Below are 22767 nucleotides of genomic sequence, written 5' to 3' on the forward strand. Positions count from 1 at the left end.
GATATATGTTCAGCAGGGAAATAGTGAGGGGGAAACAATTAAACTCCTCCCCTACAAACTGTGGTCCTGATCCAGTTTGGGGGATATCCAGGGGTGTAGAGAGCTTGGTGGGGTCAGGGGGACAAAGTCCAACTGGTGGCTCCCCCACCCCCTGGGTGTTCTTTCACGCATACCCCAAGCCATACCCCCTGCATCTGACATCAGACACAAGGGGGGGGCAGTGTCAAGAATGGGGCTGTGACAGCCCTGGCAGAGTTTCATTTCCCCTATAAGCAGTTGGCAGAATCACTGAAAGGGAGCTCCAATACAGGGAAGAGAGTTCCCTTTCATTGATTCCTCCAACCACTGAGAGGGGGATTCCACCAACCACTGAGATTCCACCAACTCTGCCGGGACTGTCACAGCCCCATTCTCGTCACTGACCCCGCTCCCCCTTGTGTCTGATGTCAGATGCAGGGGAGGGGCCAATGCTTGGGGGGAGAGTCTATCTTGGGGAACCCCAAGCATGGAATTTAGTCACAACAGGGCCAGCTCCATGTTTCAGGGCGACCTCTGCAAAATGTCCTCCATGGACCCCATCCTCTTATCTTGGCGGGTCCTGAGAGAATTACTCCACCACTATCATGTGAAGGCACAAAAGTGGCCTCAGGGATTAGCAGTGAGCCCTTCTGAGGGTGCTGGGCCCTCAGCAGCTGCCTGGCTAAGCTAACACCTGACTCCCTAAAACACACCACTAAAGTAACATCAAGTCTGGTCCTGAGATATTAATATGAGTCAATTAGTATTAAGAGCTCTGCCATGTAGTTGTACAAAATCTCATTGTTAAACCAGGTATGTTTCCAGCATCTGGGAACCTGAGCTCAGCAAACAGAGTTGAACAGGCAACATAACTGGAACCAAATGATTTTATTCATGCCATCAGGGAACAAAAGCTTGCAACCTATCATGATCTACAATCATTACCCTCAATGCCAGACCCAAACCAAATTGCACTCCAGGTGAGAAGTCTCTCAAGGAAGCTTTCCTCTGGGGGCAAACAGCACCATGGGGCCCTTGATCCAAATCAGGACTGTGGTGGCATAAAGAGTTGAGGACCCCTTCTTCCCACACCATGGTCCCACTCGAGAGCCATCCTTCCCTGAAGCTGCTATTTAAGGTCTAGAAAACAGGGGCGTATCTAGTGTAGGGCTGGCAGGGCACGTGCCCCGGGCACCACTTGAAGGGGGGTGCCATTTCTTGAAATGATTTTTTTAAAATGGCCATCGATAACAAAATGGCCACCACACATACTCAAATGGCCTCTATGATGCCCTAGGCCATGCCAGGCCTCACAGAGGCCATTTGAGCATGTGCGGTGACCATTTTGTTTTCGGCGGCCATATATATATATATAAACATCCACCACAGATGCTCAAATGGTCCCGGTGAGGCTCTAGGCCTTGCCAGGCCTTGCAGAGGCCATTTGAGCATATGTGGCAGCCTCCAAAATGGCCACCGCTCCGATCTTTGCAGGCCCAAACAGGCCCGAAAATCAGCCTGAGGGCTGTGGCGGTGAATTAAGAGGCCAGTGGGGGGAGGGGGAACCTTTGGAGACCCCCCCCCCAGCCTTTAGGAAGCCCCCGAAGGAGCTACAGATTAAAAAAACAATTTAATATAATATAAGTCACTGTACACATATTCAGTTTGGCACTATGTACAGAGAATCAGGGCTTGTGAATACTGAGCTGAAGCTTATGAGCTAGGATTGTATCATTTGCTCTTACTTTGCTTCTTGTGATAAGTGAGTTAAATGTGATGTCTTAATAATATGGCTATTAATGGTGAGTTTGTCTTTGAATCAGTGTGAAATCCTTAGTATTAAGGCCCACTGGGAGTTTCTTGCTCTCTTTCTCTCATTTTAACTGTCTTCCTGAAATACTAGAATATATTCCAAGCAGTGACACAGTTTACTCTGCATATCCTTTAATTATTTTCAGAGTATCTGGGAAAAGCCAAATTCTCCATTTATTTTTAAAACTTATGTAATAGTGATGCTACAATGCATAGTAGAGAATTAGACAGGCACTTCTTTTAGTTTTCCAAGTACACCTCCACATAGTATTTAGGTATTTCATGAGCCTCAGCACACTGAAATTTGTAGTTTTCCAGCATTTTTTGGTCTGGCTACGTCCACTGCTTAATAGTTTTTGAAATATTATATTTCCTCTGCTAGAAAACCAGCACCTCATTTCCGATCACGTGGTTAACCTGATGCCCTTTGGCCCTCATTTAACATGCTGCTGAATTTGATCTCTGCTTCCCTAGTGGTTTTTGGAGTAGGAGACACACAGGCTCACTGCCAAAATGTACACACCTGTGGAACATAACTAACTTACATCATGGACATGTGACTCATGATAGAGAACGATGTCTGCAATATATCTGTGGCTTGAGTCAGAAATTACTCAGAACGATACTTTAATTAGAAAGTCAAACATCTGTCACGTGCAGAAGTATTCTTTTAAACATTTCTAAGGAAACAGGGGAGAGACATCTCAACACATTTCTCAGAATAGCCACGCTTGTGAGGAACTCTCGCTCCTTCATCACATCTCACCATAATGCTTTCTGCCACTGGGTAAGTAGGGGCTAATTCAATTTTTGATAGAAATATGTTATTAATTGATATGGTGTAGTGTCTAGAGTGTGTGAACTATTGGCTGGTTCAAATTTCCACACAACCATTAATTCATTTGGTAGTTTTAAGCAAACCAGTCTCTCCTAACCCCCGTGTCTTCTGCACATGGTGATAACAACAATGGTCTCCAATTCAGGTTTATTGTAAAGGTGATAGAGATTATACATTTACTTTGAGAACTTGGGGTGGGGAGTGCTACCTATATACTGATCATTGTTTTTTTAATTACTCTTTTTGTACATAGGCAGACTCACTGAATAAGGCAGAACATGAAGCTTTTTACAATTGTTCTTGTTCTCATTATATTCACGTTCCAATGAACTCTTTTCAATTTGATGTCGTGGTGCAGCTAGAAAACTATTTTCATATTGCATACTTATGTGCATGGAGCCAAAATCAGATTCTGGTTCCCCCTAGGAGAGGGGTAACTCTCCAGGGGTAACTCTCCAATTCTTCAGCTGTTTTCAAACTCCATCATTCTCAGCCCCAATAAATTGTGAGAGACAGGCAGAAATTCAATATGGCATGACAGGCAGAAATTCAACAGATTAAACTTCCTGAACTGGGAAGCAATGGCAGAGCTACATATGTTGAATTTGTTATGTTAAAGGCAAAGTTCAGAAAGGGTTGCATATATTGGCTAGCGATCCAATACTGAGAGGCACCTGACACTGGCTCCTGAGCTTAGCAGTGGCTTTCCAGATACAGATGGAGGATTGTGCCAGCACTGCTACCTGTGATACTTTAACTGGAGAAGTCTGAGAGTGGACCTGGGATAATGTTAACATTTGCAATACTTGGAAATTAGCCTTCACTTCCCATAAGCCCCCCCCCCCCCATTTGCTGGTTTGCCAGAAGTAGGAGTGGCAGTGCATGGGGAGAAAGGATAACCCCTCTGCCCCTGTTGGCCTGGTGTGCCATGGCACAAGACACCAGAAGGAAAAGAAATAGTGGGAAGCAGGGGCGTAACTATCATAGGGCAAGGGGAGACAGTTGTCTGGGGGCCCACTGCCTTGAGGGCCCCACCAGAGGCAAGTCACATGACTGACTCCCCCAGCCGTACACCCGCCCAGGCTTCCTTCAGTGGTATTCATCCTCCAAAATTGATGTGAGTGTTAAGACCTGGAGCTACCAGGTCTTTCAGACCTGGTACCAGAACAGCATGTCTTTCTCTAGTACCATTCAATGACTTGCATCGTCCACTATTCAGCCTCATTTAAGATTCCTTTACTTCATGAGCTGATCTTCGGGGGGGGGGATTTTAAAATCTTGTCTCTGGGCCCACTCCAACCTTGCTACGCCCCTGGTGGGAAGTGGGGAAATTTTCCCTATCTTCATTTGTTTCCTGATGTGCTGCTCTGCAGTGCATCACAAGGAAAGGTACAGTGGCCCTTATGACTTGGATTCTTCCCAAGAAGCAGTATGTCAGGCCAGTGATGAGGGAAGGGAAAACACCTCCCTATGTGTGAATGGTACGCTGCGCTTTCTTCACATTACCACTGTTGCTGCTTCTCTCGGTGGTGGGCCAATAAGTAAAGGGCAGAGAGAGTATCTGAGGATTGCTGGTGAACTGGTGGTGAGGGGGTGGGTGGGTTGGCAGAGTGTGGGGAGAGACAGGAGTGCACCTAGGTTATTTTGGTGCCCAGACCTCCCCTGGTGGGAGGCCCCCCCCCAACCTACTTTTGGGGGCCTCTGCACCTGCCCCGCTACACCAAACTTTCTTCAATTTTTTCCCCAGCTGCCACACGGCCAAGCAGGGGCTGTGGTGGGGGGAGCCCAGTAGTCATTCTCTCCACACACCCAGGCAGTGGTGGCAACCACCAGAGCAACACTGGGGCCTGCCGTTTGGCCCAGCATCTCTAAATGAGAGTCGCACCTGCGCAGTTTTAAGAGATCGTCGCAAGCCCATGACGTTGCAAGAAGGGACTGCTCGGCTCATCCCCCGCCGGCAGCCCCCCGCCCCCCAGCTGTGTGGCAGCTGAAAAAAAATTTTTTTAAGGAAAGTTTGGCATGTCAGGGCGGGCGTAGGAGGAAGCTCCTCCAGCCATTTGGAGGGCCCCCTGCACCTTGGAGGCCACGGGCAGAGTCCCCAAGGTCCAGGGGCTAGAGTGCCACTGGGGAGAGATGCCAGCATACTTATTGAAGCTCAGGCTCACAGAGGAATTTGGGAGGCTTTAGGAGGTTGCTTGAGGAAAACGTTTTTCAGCATCCCAAATTCTTCTCAAGAGTCTGAGCTGGGTGCATATGTGTGTGTGGTAGCGAAGCTCAGGAAGTGGTATTGTAAGTGAAATGTTGTAACTCCATATACTGTGAAACAGTAGAATATATATGTTTTAGTAATCCAAATACAGCTACAACACTATCATCACTAAGATAACATTGTTTGTATTTTGGATCTAGACGTTTTGAAGCAGTAACTGGTTGCAAAAACATCATTTTAAAACACAAGTTTAAAAAGGTATTGCACTCATCATGCTGAAAAAGGATATCCTACATAAGAGATATTGCAGTTTCCACCCAGATTTATATTTCTCTCTCCAAAACCGAGAGGAAAAATCTCCCCCCAAATGGGGGGGGGTGCTTTTTATTATTTATTTATTTATTTATTTATTATTAAAACTTTTATACCGCCCTTCCAAAAGGCTTTTTCTTTATTCCCCTTCTTGAAAATTTCCTAGACCTTCAAGGGGGACCTTCAATTTTCTGACACTGCCTCTAGTAACAGATTTTTAGTCTTTCTAGAGTTGGCAGCCTTGTGACACCACCAGGCTGGGCCTTGTGACATCACCTGAGCCTTGTGACACCACCAGACTGGTCCTTGTGAATTTCAGGCTTTGGGATCCTGGACCCTGGCAGTCCTAGTGGCAGTAGATCTGCTACAGCACCTTCACCCTGCTGGTCAGGGAACACAGGAACTGTGCCAGCGTTTGATGGATCCAACAGGCAGTTTCTTCCAGTCATAAGGATGGAAGTACTTGCTATCATTTTATCAGCTCCATGAACAGAGTTCATCTTATACGATATATAGCTTCTCTGGCAATCTTCCTTCCTTAGATCAAGACATACTGAAACAAACTGAGCATGGCATGAATATTCTCAGCGGTGGGTTGAAAACTTAATTGCTGCAGTCCACATATTTCTAGTATAAAGTAAAGTAAAGTGTACTGTTGAGTCATTGTCGACTCCTGGAGACCACAGAGCCCTGTGGTTGTATTTGGTTGACTACAGGAGGGGTTTACCACCACCTCCTGTGCAGTATGAGATGATGCCTTTCAGTATCTTCCTATATCGCTTCCCGATATAGGTGTTTCCTCTGGGAAACATACCAGCAGGGAATTGAACCGGCAACCTCTGGCTTGCTAGTCAAGTCATTTCCCCACTGCGGCATTAAGTGGCATATCACCAGATTCTATTTTTGTAAAGTAGCACTTCCTTCCCCTGAGGACCAAACTACATTTGATGTTTAAAATGTTATTAGCCCTGACCTAGCTTAATGTTTCTTTAGTTAATGGGTTGAGCCCCTCTTGAGGATTGAGCCCATGGCGGAGGGTAGGGTTAAACCTCCCCTACTTCTGCCAGGGTCTTGATCCACAGGGGTCTGACTTGGCTGCTATTAATTAAACAAAAACCAAGTCTGTCACGACTAATAATCCTTTAAATACCACGTGTGGTTTGACCCCAACTCATTGGGAAGAGGAGAGGACAGACTGTGACACATTTTCACTTTGCCCTTTCAAGGAAGATGAAGTAGCAAAGCCAAGAAAGCTGCCTGGATGATTTAAAATATGTTTTAGATTAAATTTGGATACTGAAACAAACACGGTAAAGAAGTGTGCATCTTGACAACAGAGATTGGATTCTACTATGAGTAGAATATTTTCAGTTGTGTCTCCACAGCTGTCTAATACTCTCCTTTCCTTGAACTTGTTTTGAGACAAGTGCAACAATGTCCCATAGGAATTTAGAATGTAATTTGAAGTGTGCTTTTATAGTTGCTTTGTTGTTAGAATGCTTTCAGGGGCTTTTCCAAGCTGCTGGGGATCTTGGAGAAAAGTCTTCCTTCTATAGTATTTCTCCTCCTCTGACACTTTCCTGAATGGGAGGGAGGGAGGGGAAACGGCACTGGGCAGGTGGTGGGAGCAGCAGTGGGTAGCTCAGTAAATGGGAGATAGAAGGATCTGGTGATAGTGATAGCCAGCAGCAGCAGGAGCAGCAGCTCTTCTTTCTCACCGTACTCTCTCCATTCGCTGAAAGGGAGGATGGGAAGGGGAGAAGCTGCCGCCATTCTCCCACAGTATCTTCTTCCCAGGCTCCTGCATCATTGCAGAGGGCTCTGAGATGAAGTCCCTTTGCAGAGGGGGACGGTATAAAAAGGAAGCTGTACCGCGAGGCTCTCATGTGGCCATTGCCTTTCCCCACCTGCTCTCCATCCACAGATGGGAATGTCCCCAGAGACACTGGAGATAGGGATGTGCAGTGGTGCAAGAGACGCAAGGTGATGTTGCCTCCTCTTCCCACATGGGCTCTGAGGTCCTGGGGATTGGCTGTGGGCCCTCAGTCAAGGCCCAACATGGCTGACCCCAGAGGCGATCCCAAATGCTTTATAATTTTATGTTTGAAAATTGTTTTATTGCATGTAAGCTGCCCTGGGGACACTTGTATTAAAAGTTAATATACAAAGGTAGTCAGCAAATAATCCAATTACTGCCACCATTGGTAGCTTATTTTTCTTGCCTGAACAAAATAGGGTGGAGCAAGAGGCCCTAAACACACACACACACACACAGAAAATAAAAGCTTTATAAGAAGGTATATATATTTATGTTAAGTGGTGTTCAAAACCACATTTTAGTTACTGTTGCAAAATTCTTCTGATATTTTCCACAGGCTTACTAAAGAGCAAGTGTGTGCTTCTGTCATTATTGCATCATTAGGTTAACCAGTTCAGCAGCCTTTTTGCAGGAGTGAGTGAAACTACAAAGGAAAAGACAACCACATTTACCTATTTTGTTCTGCAACTCTGTGTACGCAATGTCCTGCTTACAAGTGGATCCTTCAATAAAAAGAGAGAGAAACTGAGAAGATAAGCAGAGAGACTGATCCATAAAAAAAGAAGTACCCAGTACCTAAACCACGGCCCGGCATGATCATGGTAAGGTTGAATTTTGTTCTGCAGTTGTGTCCAGGTTCTGTTTTCAACAATCCTCCAAAATATGTGATTGTTTCATTATATGAAACAGTATATACAACTGTGAAATGTCCTTAAATCACATCCGTATGTGACAACAGCAGCCTAGGCTAGCAATGCCCTTAAGCAACTCTCCTTAAGTTTTAGGGCCCCAGTACTGGATGGGCAAGTCCAATTTCGATCCCAGATCAGACGCGAAGTCTCTGGGAGGCCTTAGTCAAGGCACTTTCCCCCAACCTCCGTTGCCTGTTTGTGATATGGGAATACCTCATGGGGGTTGTTATAAAGATGGAAATAACCGAGTGCCTTCAAAGATATGATTGGCAATGATAGTTCCAGACTCTGGACATGATGCAGCTTCCTTGTTGAAGCAAAGCAGGTTCTGGATCTGGTTAGCGCCTGGATGAACCCTATCTACATTTCCTTGCTTTCCAAGAAAGAAAGGTGGGATAGAAATGTAAGAAATAGACCAGATTCATTGTTTGCTTCCTTCAAAGTATTGTGGTTTTTTTTAAGCTGCTGGGTGACGTTTTTTATAAAAGAAGGGGTAGGTTGCCTTAAGCTCATAGAATTGTAGACTAAGTATTGTTTTAATGGGAAGCACTGTATGGAACCCTTAACTGAAGCTGAAAACCTTTGCACTTTAGTGAACAGAGGGGAGCTGCTTTATCATTCACAGGTAAAGTAAAGTAGTGCCGTTGAGTCGGTGTCAACTCCTGGTGCCCAGAGAGCCCTTTGTTTTCTTTGGTAGAATTCAGGAGGGGTTTACCAGCAGGCATGACTTGTCCCCTTAAGCTAAGCAGGATCTGCCCTGGTTGCATACGAAAGGGAGACTAGAAGTGTGAGCACTGTAAGATATTCCCCTTAGGGGATGGAGCTGCTCTGGGAAGAGCATCTAGGCTCCAAGTTCCTTCCCTGGCATCTCCAAGATAGGGCTGAGAGAGATTCCTGCCTGCAACCTTGGAGAAGCCGCTGCCAGTCTGTGTAGAAAATACTGAGCTAGATAGACCAATGGTCTGATTCAGTATATGGCAGTTTCCTATGTTCCTATGTCAGCATCTTCCTATATCACTGCTGCCTGACATAGGTGTTTCCCCATAGTCTGGGAAACATACCAGCAGGGATTCGAACCAGCACCCTCTTGCTCCCTAGGCAAATTACTTCCCTGCTGCACCATTAGGTGGCTATCATTCACAGGTAATCTCTGCATATTTTACCAGATCTTAAAGCTGCCTTATACCAAGTCAGACCATTTGTCCATCTAGGTCAGTACGGTCCATGCTGACTGGCAGTGGCTCTTAGGGTTTCAGACAGGCTTGCAGTCCTGCCTGGAGATGGCGGGGATTGAATCTGGAACCTTCTGCATGCAAAACAGGGGCTCACCACTAAGCACAGGAACACAAGAAGCTGCCTTCTTTTACTGAGTCAGACCTGTGGTCCATTTAGCTCAGTATTGTCTACGCTGATTGCCAAGGGCTTTCCAAAGTTTCAGACAGAAGTCTTTGCCAGCCCTACCTGGAGATGCTACGGATTCATTGAACCGGAGACCCTCTGTATGCAAACAGAGCCTGGGAAGGAATATGTGTCCAGCTACCAGTATAATCAACTCTCTTTTTCTTTTGGACTTTCTCTAAGGTCAAGGGAAAAAAACAACAGTTTTCCATGTCCATAATACTTGGATAATTCTGACTTCATTTGTTTCTATTTATCTTAGGAGAAAAGTTTCCCAAAATATGTTGCTTCGTTGGAAACGTTGGTCTACTTGTTACTAGTGTTGGTTGTCACCTATTTGTGGCGGAGATGGAGAAGAGGCATCACCATAAAGAATGCTGATTTTGTAGGGAGACATGTGTTAATCACTGGCTGTGACTCTGGATTTGGAAATCTAGCAGCTAGGACTTTTGACAAGATTGGATTTCGAGTTATTGCTGGTTGCAAGACAGAAAAGGGAGCAGCACTGCTGAAAGCATCTGCTTCTAAGCGGCTCCTGACTGTGTTGTTGGATGTGACAGACACAGAGAATGTCAGACAGGTGGCAGAAACTGTGAAAAATGAAGTAGGAGAAAAAGGTAAGTGACAGAATGCCCTAAATTTGCCCTAAATCTACTATACAGAATAGCCATGCCCATGCCCTGAAAGGGCTCCTGTACCTTTAAGAAATGTAGAGAATGTAGTGCTTTAGTGAACCAAGAATTCTTATCTGGTAGAATTTTCTCTTTTATGTAACACTTGAAGGTTTAGGAAACATCTCCAGACTAGAACTAGGCAGCCTACATGAAAGCCACACACACACACACACACACACACACACACACACACACACACACACACTCCAATGTTAACTAATGTTTGTAATGTGGTTATCTGGTCTGGTTATCTGAGGAGACATGACAGCAGTCTTTAAACATCTAAAGGGCTGTCACACAGAAGGAGGAGTGGTCTTGTTCTCTGCTACTCCCAAGGGCAAGACTCAAACCAAGCAGCTGAAATTACCAGGAAGCCGATTCACATGGAATTTAGGAGGAATTTCCTAACTATAAGATCTGTTTGACCGTGGAACAGTCTGCCTCATAAGCGGTGGGCTTGTCTTCATTAGAGCTTTTCAAAAAGCAACTGGATAAGCATCTGTCACATGTTAGACATCTGTCTAACATTCTGTGATTCCAAAGCTTAGTGATTGTTTGTACCTTTGCAAGCATTAAGACATAGCACCAGCTAATTGTTGGATTCAAGGACCCTATCCTGGGCAATATTCTAGGGCCCCATACAAGCATCTGTGCTCTCTAGTTCACCAACATTTGCAGATATTTTCAGATGCTTTCTGAAATATACCTTAATAACTCCACTTTCCTGCCTCATGGCAGCCTTTAAGAAGCTCCAAAGTGCAGTGAACGTAGCCATCCTGGTTTTCATTCAGGACTTTCTACCAGCATTAAACAACTCTACAGGTAGGAATAGGGCCACTGTTGGCCAATCATGTGACAAATTAGCAGCCACTATTTTCTGATCTTCCGGGAATAATAAAGGCAAAAACTATATAACAAAACCCATGTATAAAGACAAAGGCAATAATGACAGAGGCCCAACGCAGGTAGTGACCAGATTGAACATGTAATGACAAATCCCACACAGGCAGCCATATAATTGCTGCCTTTAGTGACAAGGCTTTCCCAGATTTAAGATTTCTATACTTCTGATGAAGATTATCACGAAACAGACCACTACCTAGGAAGTCTCTCAAGATTCCAGTTCTATTTTCAAGATTTCTGTGCCTAGCCTTTCAGGCGAAGGTTTTTGTGCAGAGTGCAGCACTTCGCATGTTTGATGACTGTCTTCTGGCACAGCAGCACCATCCATATCATCGTTCATGACCAGCTTTCGAGTGACTGTTGTTTATTTACATTCTTCACTGTGTGGGGCTTGTTTAGCCCTTATCTCTGTACTCATTGATAGTTATTATATGGGTGCCTGTGGGATTTGTCATTACATGTTCAATCTGGTCACTACTTGCGTTGGGCCTCTGTCATTATTGCCTTTGTCTTTATACATGGGTTTTGTTATATAGTTTTTGCCTGTTACCCGTGTTCCCCTTGTTTTTTCCGGGAATAATAAAGGAGCACAATGTAGGAAGACAAAATGAACTTGTTCACTACACAGGAAGGGCTAGTCAATGTTCCTGCAGTTTAAACAGTTCTTTATTTAGCCTCACGGTTGGAAATCTAAGCTGCAAAATCTAAGAGGAACTGCGTAGTGCTGAAACCCTCATTGCAACCACATTTTATTGCATACGCACCATACCATACCATTTCGTAATCCTCTTGACATTTTCCTTCGGTGCCTCTAAAAATGTTCAGGAGAAAGAGAAAGAAAGAGAAAAATGTTTGTGTCTTTAATGCAATAGAATTTCTTGAAACATATGAGATGGGAAATGGTGCTTTCACACTTTGTTTTCCTTTCCTCATTTTGCAGAAGAATCTTTATTTGTGTTTTTTAAGATCCTGCAATTCCTCTCTTCCTCTCTCTCCTGAACATTTTAGAAACCATAGAAAGAAAATATCAAAAGGATTATGAAATGGTGTGGTATGTTGTGTGCGTAATAAAATGCGTACAATAGAAAAATGAACAAATATTGTAGGAAAATAATAGGCAGGTTGTTTCTTATTCAGTATTGTAAGTTAGCATAGCCATTTCTTAGTTACTGCTACAAAAGCTCTGACTGCTATGCCCATGTCACCTATGGCAATGAAGCTGTGACTTCATGATTCTGGCTAACTCTGAAAGACGCAACCCTGAGGAGAGTTGCCTAGGAGTTATTCACACAACGTTTTATGCCGCGGGGTATCTGAAGAGCAAATCTGCTTTGCAGCAGATTCGCAGATATTTTATTTTTAAAATAATAATAATAATAATAATTATTATTATTATTATTATTTACATTTTATATCCCGCTCTCCCTCCAAGGAGCCCAGAGTGGTGTACTACATACTTAGGTTTCTCCTCACAACCACCCTGTGAAGTAGGTTAGGCTGAGAGAGAAGTGACTGGCCCAGAGTCACCCAGCTAGTTTCATGGCTGAATGGGGATTTGAACTCAGGTCTCCCTGGTCCTAGTCCAGCACTCTAACCACTACACCACGCTGGCTCCTACTACACCACGCTGGCCCCTCCATTTAATTCGGGGGATTAAATGGACAGTTCACATAGGGTCGACACCTCTCCACAATCCCTGGCAGATCTTTTTCCGGTGCGTGCCCACAGCTTGCTCCGGGTTTTTCCTCCAACCAATCAGATCACAGAAGAGGAGGCAAGAGAGCTTTGTTGTTGTTGTTTGTTTGTTTGTTTGACAGCTGGTTACGGAAGAACGGGATGACAAGTTGCCAAGCAGGCGGATCAAACAGCAGAACGCTTAACCCGAGCCTGCCAAATCTGACCCAGATCTTTGCTGATTTTTATAATGAACTTGCCTTTGTGAGTGACTGCCTTTATCACCTCAGCCGCCCCCCCCCACACACACACACCAGACCATCTAAGAGGCAGGGAAGTTTAAAGTAGAAATCACTGCTTTCTTCCTGCAGGTGAATCAGCTCAGACAAAAAGGGCTCAGGTTACAATGGAACCTGTAGTCTCCATTCACTCTGAGCCTCTGGGTCTCTTGCCTCCTTTCCTATTCTGCACCTCTTTTTCGTGTTCCTTCTTCTGAAAGGCCAAGAGAAGCCGGTGATCAAGAATGTTCTCCTCAGGTTCCCAGCTTGGAAGACCAGCTTGGAAGACCAGCCTGCCCACTTCACCAGATATCCCAGCTTGCTCTTGCAGAGCTGCTTGCTGAGGATGCACTTGGCCAAGACCTGCTCTCCCACGCTGCTCAGCTCCTCCATGGCGCTGCCTGGTTCGGCTCCCTCCTGCTCTGACTTGGTTGTGGCAGAGCCAGCATTGTGCCTGCACAAGGCGAGAGAGAGAGAGAGAGAGAGAGAGAGAGCACTCTCCTCCTCCTCTCCTCCTCCTCCTCCACACCACTGCCGTCCTCCCTTTGCCAGGCACAAGCATGCACACACCTGCCTCTGCTCCCTGCAAGAATTCAAGCACTGGAGATACTGAGCACAGTGATCTATCTCCAAAGATTCTTGTGAAGACAACCATGATTGTAAAGAACTTTATCCCTTGAAAAAGTACTATGTGGTTAACAACAGAAAACTGTTAGGGAATGTTCTGCATTTGCAGTTGTCACCCAAACAAGTTTATTTACCTTTTGCCATGCTAAAGTCAACCCAGGAAAATGAAGGGAAAATGTGGGCTTTGCTATTCTCTTGAAAAGTATTGGAAAATGCCAAATTACTGGCAATGGCCCTTATACACATCAAGGGAGAAGTGGCGGGACATAACAGAAGCCTCAGGGGTTGTTGTTTTTTTTTTAAGCCACTGGAAAGACGGTTTTTTAAAAAGCCAGACATAATTCAGGCTAAGCCAGAATGTACAGCCTTGATTCGGGGGGAAAACTGAATCCTGTCTGACTGGTCCCTGATAGCCCACAGTGACTTTGGGGTAAATGCAGCTAATATGTTGACTGGCACACTCCATTCTGGAGGAAATTCGAAGTAAAAGCCATGTGTGTAAAGCCTCCTGGAAGTCTTACGCACAGCAGTTTTACCGTGAGGTTTTTGCTTTTAGCTTGCATCTCCTAAACACTATTTCCAGCGTTTTTTTGAGACAGCTTTAAGTTTGCAGTAAAGCCTTCCAGTAAACCTGCGGTAAAATCTGCTGTGTGTTAAACCTCCTGGCACTTCCACATCTTCGTGACCTCAGTCTTCTGCCAAATCATAGCATTAATCCACTTTAGTTCCTGCTCAGGGGCGTAGCAAGGATGGAGTGGGCCCAGAGACAAGATTTTAAAATGGGGCCCCCCTCACTGAAGCTCAGCTCGTGAAGTAAAGAAATCTTAAATGAGGCTGAATAGTGGTAACAAAAAGCATAGTAAAATCTCTCTCTCTCTCTCCTATGTGCCACAATAGAACATCATCCTAAATTATTTGTAAAAAGGTTTTGTAAATTGTGGACGATGCAAGTCATTTAATGGTACTAGAGAAAGACATGCTGTTCTGGTAGCTCCAGGTCTTAACACTCACATCAATTCCGGAGGAGGAATACAACTGAAGGAAGCCCGGGCGGGTGTGCAGCTGGGGGAGTCAGTCATGTGACTTGCCTCTGGGGGGCCCCCCAAGGCAGTGGGCCCCCAGACAACTGTCTCTCCTTGCCCTATTACAGTTATGCCCCTGTTCCTGTTCCTGTTCCTTCTTTGCATCCACTTCTGAACACAATGATTTACAAATGCTTTGAGGCCATTATTACAGCTGTTACAGTAATAGCTTGGGAACTGAGACTCCCCCAACCCCCACCCCAGATTGTCTCTGGGCTCATGCACCCAGTTTAAGATAGCTGCTGGCTGTCTGCTCATGGCCAACATGGTTTCTAACTAGGCTTGTGCATTTCGATTTGGGTACAAAACATTTTGTGCCCAAAAATGGCAATTGCGGAGGTTTTGTAACCAAAACAAAATCAAGAATTAAAAAACAGAGATTTTTGTTTCCAAATCTAAATGACTGTGTTTCGGACAGAATGCTTTGTTCTTCGGAAAAGCATTGCAATCCAAATTGACTTCTCTGAATCTCTCCACTCCAGCTGAGGCACTGAGTGATTAGCAGAAGATAAGATATGCAAAAACTGTTGAGCATGAATAGTTTAGTTAAGTGTTGTATTCAGTGTGATTGAAATGCAAACCGACCTTGCAAAGGGATTTGGAAGACAGCATTTTGAGACAGAAATACCCAAATATCTTTGGGAGCTCAATGCAATTCCAAAGCTCTTGCTAAAAGCCATGGTATAAATTGTGTGGAGAAGCTTTTCGAGAAGCTGTTTAGGAAAGTTCTGAAATTACACAGGTTTTTCTTTCCAAAGGTTTAGAAAGAATCTCTTGACTTGATCATGGCTCTTTTGAAGAGCTATTTTGTTTTTCTTCTGCTTTTTATGAGTTATAGTGGTGTCTAGGTTTTGATGCCCAAGTTGAGCAGTCTAATGTAATGTAGGCCACAATGTAATTTGGTGGGACATGATGTCTAAGCCAGGGGTTCACAGCTTTTGCCATTGCAGGGACAGGTCATCCAGATGGGACTACAGGAGACAAAAGGAGGGGGTGGGGAATACCCCTGTCAATCTATTGACATCCCCAGGAATCTTAGTTGCTTCTCTCTTTCTTGTAACCATGATCCATAGTTTTGCACTTTCTTAAATGCAGTGATGATAAATCTCAACAATTCTGAACAGTAGGCTGATTTGTTTGGGCTACAACTCACTCCACTTCAGTTAAATGAACATTTGAAGCTGTTCCATAGTACCAAGGCAGTTTTATTTTATTTTATTACATTTTATATCCTGCTTTTCCTCCAAGGAGCCCAGAGCAGTGTACTACATACTTAGGTTTCTCCTCACAACAACCCTGTGAAGTAGGTTAGGCTGAGAGAAGTTACTGGCCCAGAGTCACCCAGCTAGTATCATGGCTGAATGGGGATTTGAACTTGGGTCTCCCCGGTCGTAGTTCAGCACTCTAACCACTACACCATGCTGGCTCAGTAGTCATTCTCTTCACTCTTTCAACTTGTTTATGTAGGGCTTGAAGGGCAAAACAGTGGGTTGGGTGGCAGTGCCCCAAGGGTTGTGCACCCAGATTACAAATAGGGCAAAGGGCTGATATCTTAGGAATTTTTGAGGTTTGCGCATCTTTAAGATTTTTCTCCATAGGGAATAATGGAGGTTTCAGCAGCCCCATAACTCCACCTGGGGGGCACTGGGATGGCCTGAAGGGAGTGGTGGTGTAGTGCACAGAAGGTGCCAACCCACCCCCTGGATTGCTAACCCATTGGGGTACTGGGCTTTGTTGTTTCTGAGGTGTTGAGTTTAGATTCTCTGGTAGCAAATGAGATTTTTAATGAAAAACCATGAATCCACTCTCATATGCTACCAGATAATCTACTCTCAGAACACCTCTAGAACAAAACCCTGTAATTCATGAGTTGGCAACCCATGTGGGTGGGTGGCACCCTATGTGCACTACACCGCCACTTGCTCTGGGCCACCCCAGTGCCCCTCAAGTGGAGTTATGGGACTGCAGAAACGTCCATTATACCCTACAAGGAAAATCTGAAAGACATGTAACTTCATTAATTCTTTAAAAATCAGCCCTTTGCCAAATTCCTCTGAAAAAAATTGTGGTAGCTTCCTTGCACTAACTGGGCACTACCACCAACCACACTCCACTATGGGCCACCCTTTCCCCCCACCCTGCATGAAGCTATGCTTTTCCTTAAACCTCCATCATACCCTATGGAGAAAATCTGAAAGACGCGCAAACTTCAAAAATTAACCAAAAATCAGCAGTTTGCCCAATTCTTTTGAAATTTTTGTGGTAGCTTCCACTCATTGGGCACTATAACCCCCATCCACTCTTTTGACCACAATACCCATTTTTAAATCTGAATTAATTCGGATTCAGCTTCGGATTAATTCGGATACAAAACAAAACTGGGGTGATTCGGAAGGCTTAATTTCAGACAAAATACAAAATGGGATTGATTCGGATTTGATACAAATCAAAACAGAAAAAATACAAAACGCACAACCCTATTTCTAACCAGTTCACCACAAGCAGGAGTTGAATCATTGCAAGCAAAAGTCTTCTTTGCTGCATCAGGCAAAATGTTGGTAGTTCATTCACTGTGAGGAGTCGGCTGTTCACATAAAGAGCTATGAACAGGATAGTCATATGCACAAGAGTCCTTGTTTCCCTAATATCCTATTGGCCCTCTGGAGGAGCTCAAAATTCATCTCTTCCATTGGGCCTTTGAGTCAGCTGACTAGCTTGGTTATGTTGGTGACCCCCCCCCCATTGTTCTTATTTTGTTGCTGTTCGCTACCTTGAATCTGGTAATTAACAAACGTTTAAATAATAACAATGATTAATGTTATTATTTAAGTATAACTCTCCTCATGACTGAGTGAGCAATTACTTGTAGGTATGAAACAGCTGTCACAAACTAATTGCTATATACAGAGCTGTCGTATCACTGCATATTATAATACATTACAACAGCAGTAACCTGAATATTCAGCGGCACATCACTAAATGGTGCAATGTCAGGTGTATGTGTGGTGAATCAGTCCCTGCTTACACAGTTGTGGATAAGAGCTTTGACTGAAGAAATAAAATGATTATGAATTGCTAGTCACCATATCTATCTATCTATCTATCTATCTATCTATCTATCTATCTATCTATCTATCTCCCTGCTTCTTACTGCAAAAATCATAGTCTGTGAGTATATTAATTATCTAATTATCTACTTTTAGATAATTATCTACTTTTAGAAACAAATAATTTCTCATAATAGACAATTATACATATGGTCTTGCTCTGTCCCAAAACATTTTCTTCCCAAACTTAACAAATAATCTTTCTGTTTTTGTTGTATTTCTTCACAGGTCTGTGGGGCCTGATCAACAATGCAGGGATTATGGGAGTGACAGCACCAACTGACTGGCTGAAAATCGAGCACTACAGAGCACCAATTGAAGTTAATTTAATTGGCCTCATAAATGTAACAATCCATATGCTTCCCTTGGTGAAGAAAGCCAAAGGAAGGATAGTGAACGTAACCAGCGTGGGTGGTTGTCTAGCAATATGTGCAGGAGGTTACTGCCCATCCAAATTTGGAGCAGAAGCATTCACTGACAGTTTAAGGTAAAATAAGACCTTATGGGTGGCTTTGATGGTACATGTAGGTCCCAATCCAGTCCGGGTGCAGGTATAGAGCCCACAAGCAGAGCATTGAGGACTCAGTTGAACACCCAGTCTCCCTCCTCCCAGCACCTAAATCTGTCCATCTCTGCTTTGTGCAAGTTATTTCTGCTCCAGAGCAGAAGTGACCTGCATGGCATGGAGAGCTGGAGAGGGATATGCGAAGCATACACAGACCTCTCATTCCTAGCAGTGGCCCCATGTGCTGCTTGTGAATGTGCCTATGTGTGCACATGACATATTTCCTCCCATCCCCCCCGATGGGAGAAAGAAGGATAGAGCCCTGTCTTCCATGTGCAAGTACTCAGACTTTACTCATACTGGATCATGTGCTTAATGTAGGTTGACCCTTCCCATACTTAAATAGGGAGAGGGGAGAGAAGGTGGAGAAGGCAGCACAAGCCTGCCTAAGTAGAAGTACAGATTAGAAGCTATGCATTCACAAAAACCCATCTCTTTGGGTGCCATTCCTCATGGCAATGGGGAAAATAATACTTTTAGTGCATATCAGTCCTGCTTGTTAGTGGACTAATATACAATCTCAGAGAAAGGTAATGAACAAACAGACCCTAAGGACGTTGATCGTATAAGCATATATACTTTCCCTCACTAAGAAGTTCCTCAGGCAAAGCTCCTCATCTGTATAGGATCAGTATTAAAATGAATTGAAAATAATTATAATTTTTGGTAGTACCATATGTCAGCCTCTGTAATTTATATCTCTGCTTGCCACTTGCCATATGTTGGAGAGTGTAGGCACTTTTTGGGGTAGGAAGTGGAACTACAGAGGAAAAATAATCCAAGGGCAATTGTGGTTGGTATGAGCTTTATAAGCAAAAGACCCACTCCCTCCTCCAGCCTGTTCAGAAGGAATATCTTAAGAAGGACATGTTTCACTGAAACATGGGTGGCATAATTTCACTAAAATGGGGGGCGGTGGGGGGCAGGAAAGGAATTGTAGATACCATTAAAGACCTTATATCTTCCATCCCATAACCTGAGCCCTGGAGCACCATGCTAACCATCTGAATCTTCCTTTGGCTGCATTTCATTTCTGGGTATATTGGGAACAAAGAAGATGTTGGAGCACAGTGGCTGAAATCCTTAGGGAATCGTGGAAGCATAATTTTTTTTTGTCCGTCAGTAGCTTACATGAAAACCTAATTAATCTTTCATACGTTTACCACAATGGTGAGAACTGATACGCCATCCTATTAACACAGATATTGAAAGGTTTCATACGGTCTTCATGCGTGTGTTTATGCACATACAATAATGGGTAACACAGTCTTAGAAGTACTTTCTCTCTGGCCAAAAGAATATTGAATAAGTAATGGCATCTTTAATAATTTTGTAGACAGGACATGAAGGCATTTGGAGTTTCGGTATCTTGCATTGAGCCTGGGCTGTTCAAAACAGGGCTTTCTGACAAAGCCAAAGTCATAGAACAGAAGTGTGCTGTTTGGAATGATCTTCCAGCTGATATCCAAAAGCAGTATGGCAATAATTTTTTAAAGGAAGGTAAGACATTCATGGATTTGTACTGACGGATGGATAGTTGCATTAACAGAGGAAGGGCCTGAAATTCTAGAAGAGTTGGAAGATTTTTATTTTGAACTAGCTGGTTAAATGAATAGCAATTTTCTTCTTTCATAGCTTAGTGGTAGAGCATCTGCTTTGCCCACAGAAGGTCCTAGGTGGAATTCCTCCAAGAAAAGGCCCTAGGTTCAATTCCTCCTGCCTGAAACCTTGGAGTAGCAGGCAGTGTAGCAGGCATGGAGGGAGGCCAGCGACGGCCCAGGTACAGCTCACTGCTGCACCCCACTAGCCACACCCCGTACATCACGTCAGTGTTTGACGTCAGATGCAGGGGGCGTGGTTTGCTCACAAACAGGGCAGTGTGTCCCATTTGCGCACTGTGTTCGCAGCACAGCTGGTGTGACTCTCTTTGCCTTCTGGTAGGGAGGGCAGCTCCAGCCGTGCTGCGAATACGGCACTGGCCAGATTTTACTCACAAACAGGGTGCACTGCCCTGTTTGCGAGCAAACCATGCCCAATGTCTGACATTGGGAGCATGGCTGGGGTGCAAGGCAAGGCCCCTGAAGTGTGGCGGCCCATGTGATTCAGACCCGTTTGCACTGTGGTGGCTCCACCAGTGCAGTGTAGACAATACTGAGCTAGATAGACCAGTGATCTAAGCTGTATAAGGCAGCTTCCTGTGTTCCTATGTTCTTTCCCCTCCATGCTCATGTGAAGGCAAGCAGGTGTTGCTCACCTCCGGACACCTCCGGTCCAGACTTGAGTGCAGAGGAAGGGGTGATCTGTCCCTCTCCCCCAGCTTGTTCAGAAGGTTTGCAGGGACCCTTCAGGTAGGGGAGGCAATATCCTCCCCAATTCCTAATGCTTGTGCTTCTAGTGGTGCATGAGTTCTTCTCTTGCCCTTGTTCTTGAATACAACATAGGGATGCTGTGGACCATGAGTTAACTTTTGCTAGCATCAATGAGTGTAACTTGGCGTCAGCTAGGGATATTGTGAAAGCATCATTGGAGATGCTCGCTTAGCTGGTTTCTGCTCTAGCGACTTCTACTGCTTATCTCCAAGTTACAACGCCAGTCTTTTTTGCACAGTACATTGTGAGGTCGTGCACATGGCCTCACCAGGGAGGATGTGCAGGCTGCCAGGAAGGCAAGAGCTTGCCTGCTTTCCCTGGCAGATGATCAGCCGTCCTCCTCCCCTCCATTGCACCACATACCTACACGAGTGGTGGCACAGTGAAGAGAAATGCTGGGAATGGGAGGATTTCCCCCTCCACATGCATCCCAGGCTGCCCCAGGGCATGAGTGGGGCCTGGTGTGGGTGCAGTGCCAGGAGCAACCTCGCTCCTGGTGCTTCACACATGCAGCCTAACCCAGGCTGGGCTGCCCCAGCCTGGGTTAGGCTGCACGTGTGAATACCCTTACGATGTCATCAGATCTTTGATGCAATAAGGAGATTTTAATTGGCTGTATTAATTTGTAATTTTAAAAGGTAATTAATATTCAGAAACAAGTATTGAAATAAATACTGAACCATGTATTCAGTCCTTCCATACCCAGCCTATGTCTTCCCCACCCTGCTTTCATTCTCTGCAGATGCAGCAAAGAAAGAAAAATTGGTTAAGCTGTGTGAGAACTCAGACCTCTCGATGGTGGTGAAGTGTATGGAACATGCCTTGATGAGCAGAAATCCACAGACACGCTACAGTGCAGGCTGGGATGCTAAGCTGCTTTGGCTACCCCTTGCAAGCATGCCAGCATTTGTGCAGGACTTTGTACTCATGAACAACAAAGTTAAGCCAGCTGATCCAACTTCAGGGTGAAATCCCTTCCTTTATTTACCTAGAGGCCCCAGCATATCCTCACACAGCTCAGGATAAGAACTGAATGGAACTTGGTCACTGTTAATCCGAATGCCTCCTAAACGTTCCATTTCATGCGTTACTAACTGTGCAATGAAGAAACATAGAACTGTGTTCAGAGGTGAGCAAGTAACCAGTGATGTTGGCAATAAGCACTTAACATTTCTTGTTTACATTAAAACCAAATACTTGTAGGGTCTCTGTTGCCCAACAGAACTTTTCATGAAGACAGATTGAGATGATACCAGGTGGACGTTTGACAACTTGAATAAATTGGGAACCACGACGTTGGGAGGGGCGGGGTTTGCCCCTTGTGCAGTCCCAGTCTGGATTCCCACCCCCTACAGTAGATGCGATTTACAAAACAAACAAAAATTCATCATGGCCAGTTGTCGCATCTAATCTCATGTCAAGTTTGGTCCTGTGACTTATGTGTTTATTTCATGTTTCTTCTACAATTATCTGTGCTGCTCCTGTGGCACATTGTGCCAGTATGGCTCCATTTGGGGCAGCTCTGGAGAAAGCAGCAGGGCAGCTGGGAACCTGCTCCTAAGTTAGGGATGACTCCTGACTGCAGCATCTGGGTGCAAAGCACCTACCATTGCTATCCCATGATTCAGTACAAAAGTTAGGCTGTCACTTCACCGTGTTCTTCACTGAATATTTGAGTGTGATCAAATAGGTGGTCTGAACGGAATGGTCTGAAGGCACATGATTCAGAAGCTAAGCAGGTCTGGTCATGGACAGGAGGCCATCTGGGTACCCCATATATGCCTCCTTGAGTTATGTGATGGAAGAAAAGCAGCTGCTCATGTAATGGATAAATAATAATAATAATAATAATAATAATAATAATAATAATAATAATATGGGACTTCCGACTACAAACAGATAAATATCTGCCACACAATACACCAGATATCACTGTAGTCAAGAAGAAAGAAAAACAAGTGAAAATAATCGACACAGCAATACCAGGGGATAGCAGAATAGAAGAAAAAGAAATAGAAAAAATCACCAAATACAAAGATCTACAAATTGAAATTGAAAGGTTGTGGCAGAAAAAGACCCAAATAATCCCAGTGGTAATTGGCGCCCTGGGTGCAGTTCCAAAAGACCTTGAAGAGCACCTCAACACCATAGGGGCCACAGAAATCACCATC

General features: G+C 44.6%; 2 protein-coding genes across 4 annotated transcripts in view; one reads left to right on the forward strand and one right to left on the reverse strand.

Annotated features, from left to right (window-relative positions):
* ABCB11 (ATP binding cassette subfamily B member 11) overlaps positions 1 to 22767 on the reverse strand; it is a 159875-nt gene that overhangs the window by 104250 nt on the left and 32858 nt on the right. The gene's annotated exons all lie outside the window — the stretch shown is intronic.
* On the forward strand, positions 2510 to 21803 carry DHRS9 (dehydrogenase/reductase 9). 3 transcript variants are annotated; one of them, XM_053264988.1, is made up of 6 exons: positions 2510 to 2617; positions 7612 to 7829; positions 9580 to 9934; positions 17891 to 18149; positions 19564 to 19727; positions 21339 to 21803. In XM_053264988.1, exons 2-6 carry the CDS (start codon positions 7821 to 7823, stop codon positions 21563 to 21565), a joined length of 1014 nt encoding a protein of 337 aa, XP_053120963.1. In that variant the 5' UTR covers positions 2510 to 2617; positions 7612 to 7820; the 3' UTR covers positions 21566 to 21803. The 3 variants fall into 3 exon arrangements, with proteins under 3 accessions (XP_053120963.1, XP_053120953.1, XP_053120944.1); XM_053264978.1 differs by lacking the exon at positions 2510 to 2617 and adding an exon at positions 5525 to 5779 and having other exon boundaries at positions 7565 to 7829; XM_053264969.1 differs by lacking the exon at positions 2510 to 2617 and adding an exon at positions 5525 to 5779.

Source organism: Hemicordylus capensis, chromosome 1 (genome assembly GCF_027244095.1).
Source record: "Hemicordylus capensis ecotype Gifberg chromosome 1, rHemCap1.1.pri, whole genome shotgun sequence".
Lineage (NCBI taxonomy): Eukaryota > Metazoa > Chordata > Lepidosauria > Squamata > Cordylidae > Hemicordylus > Hemicordylus capensis.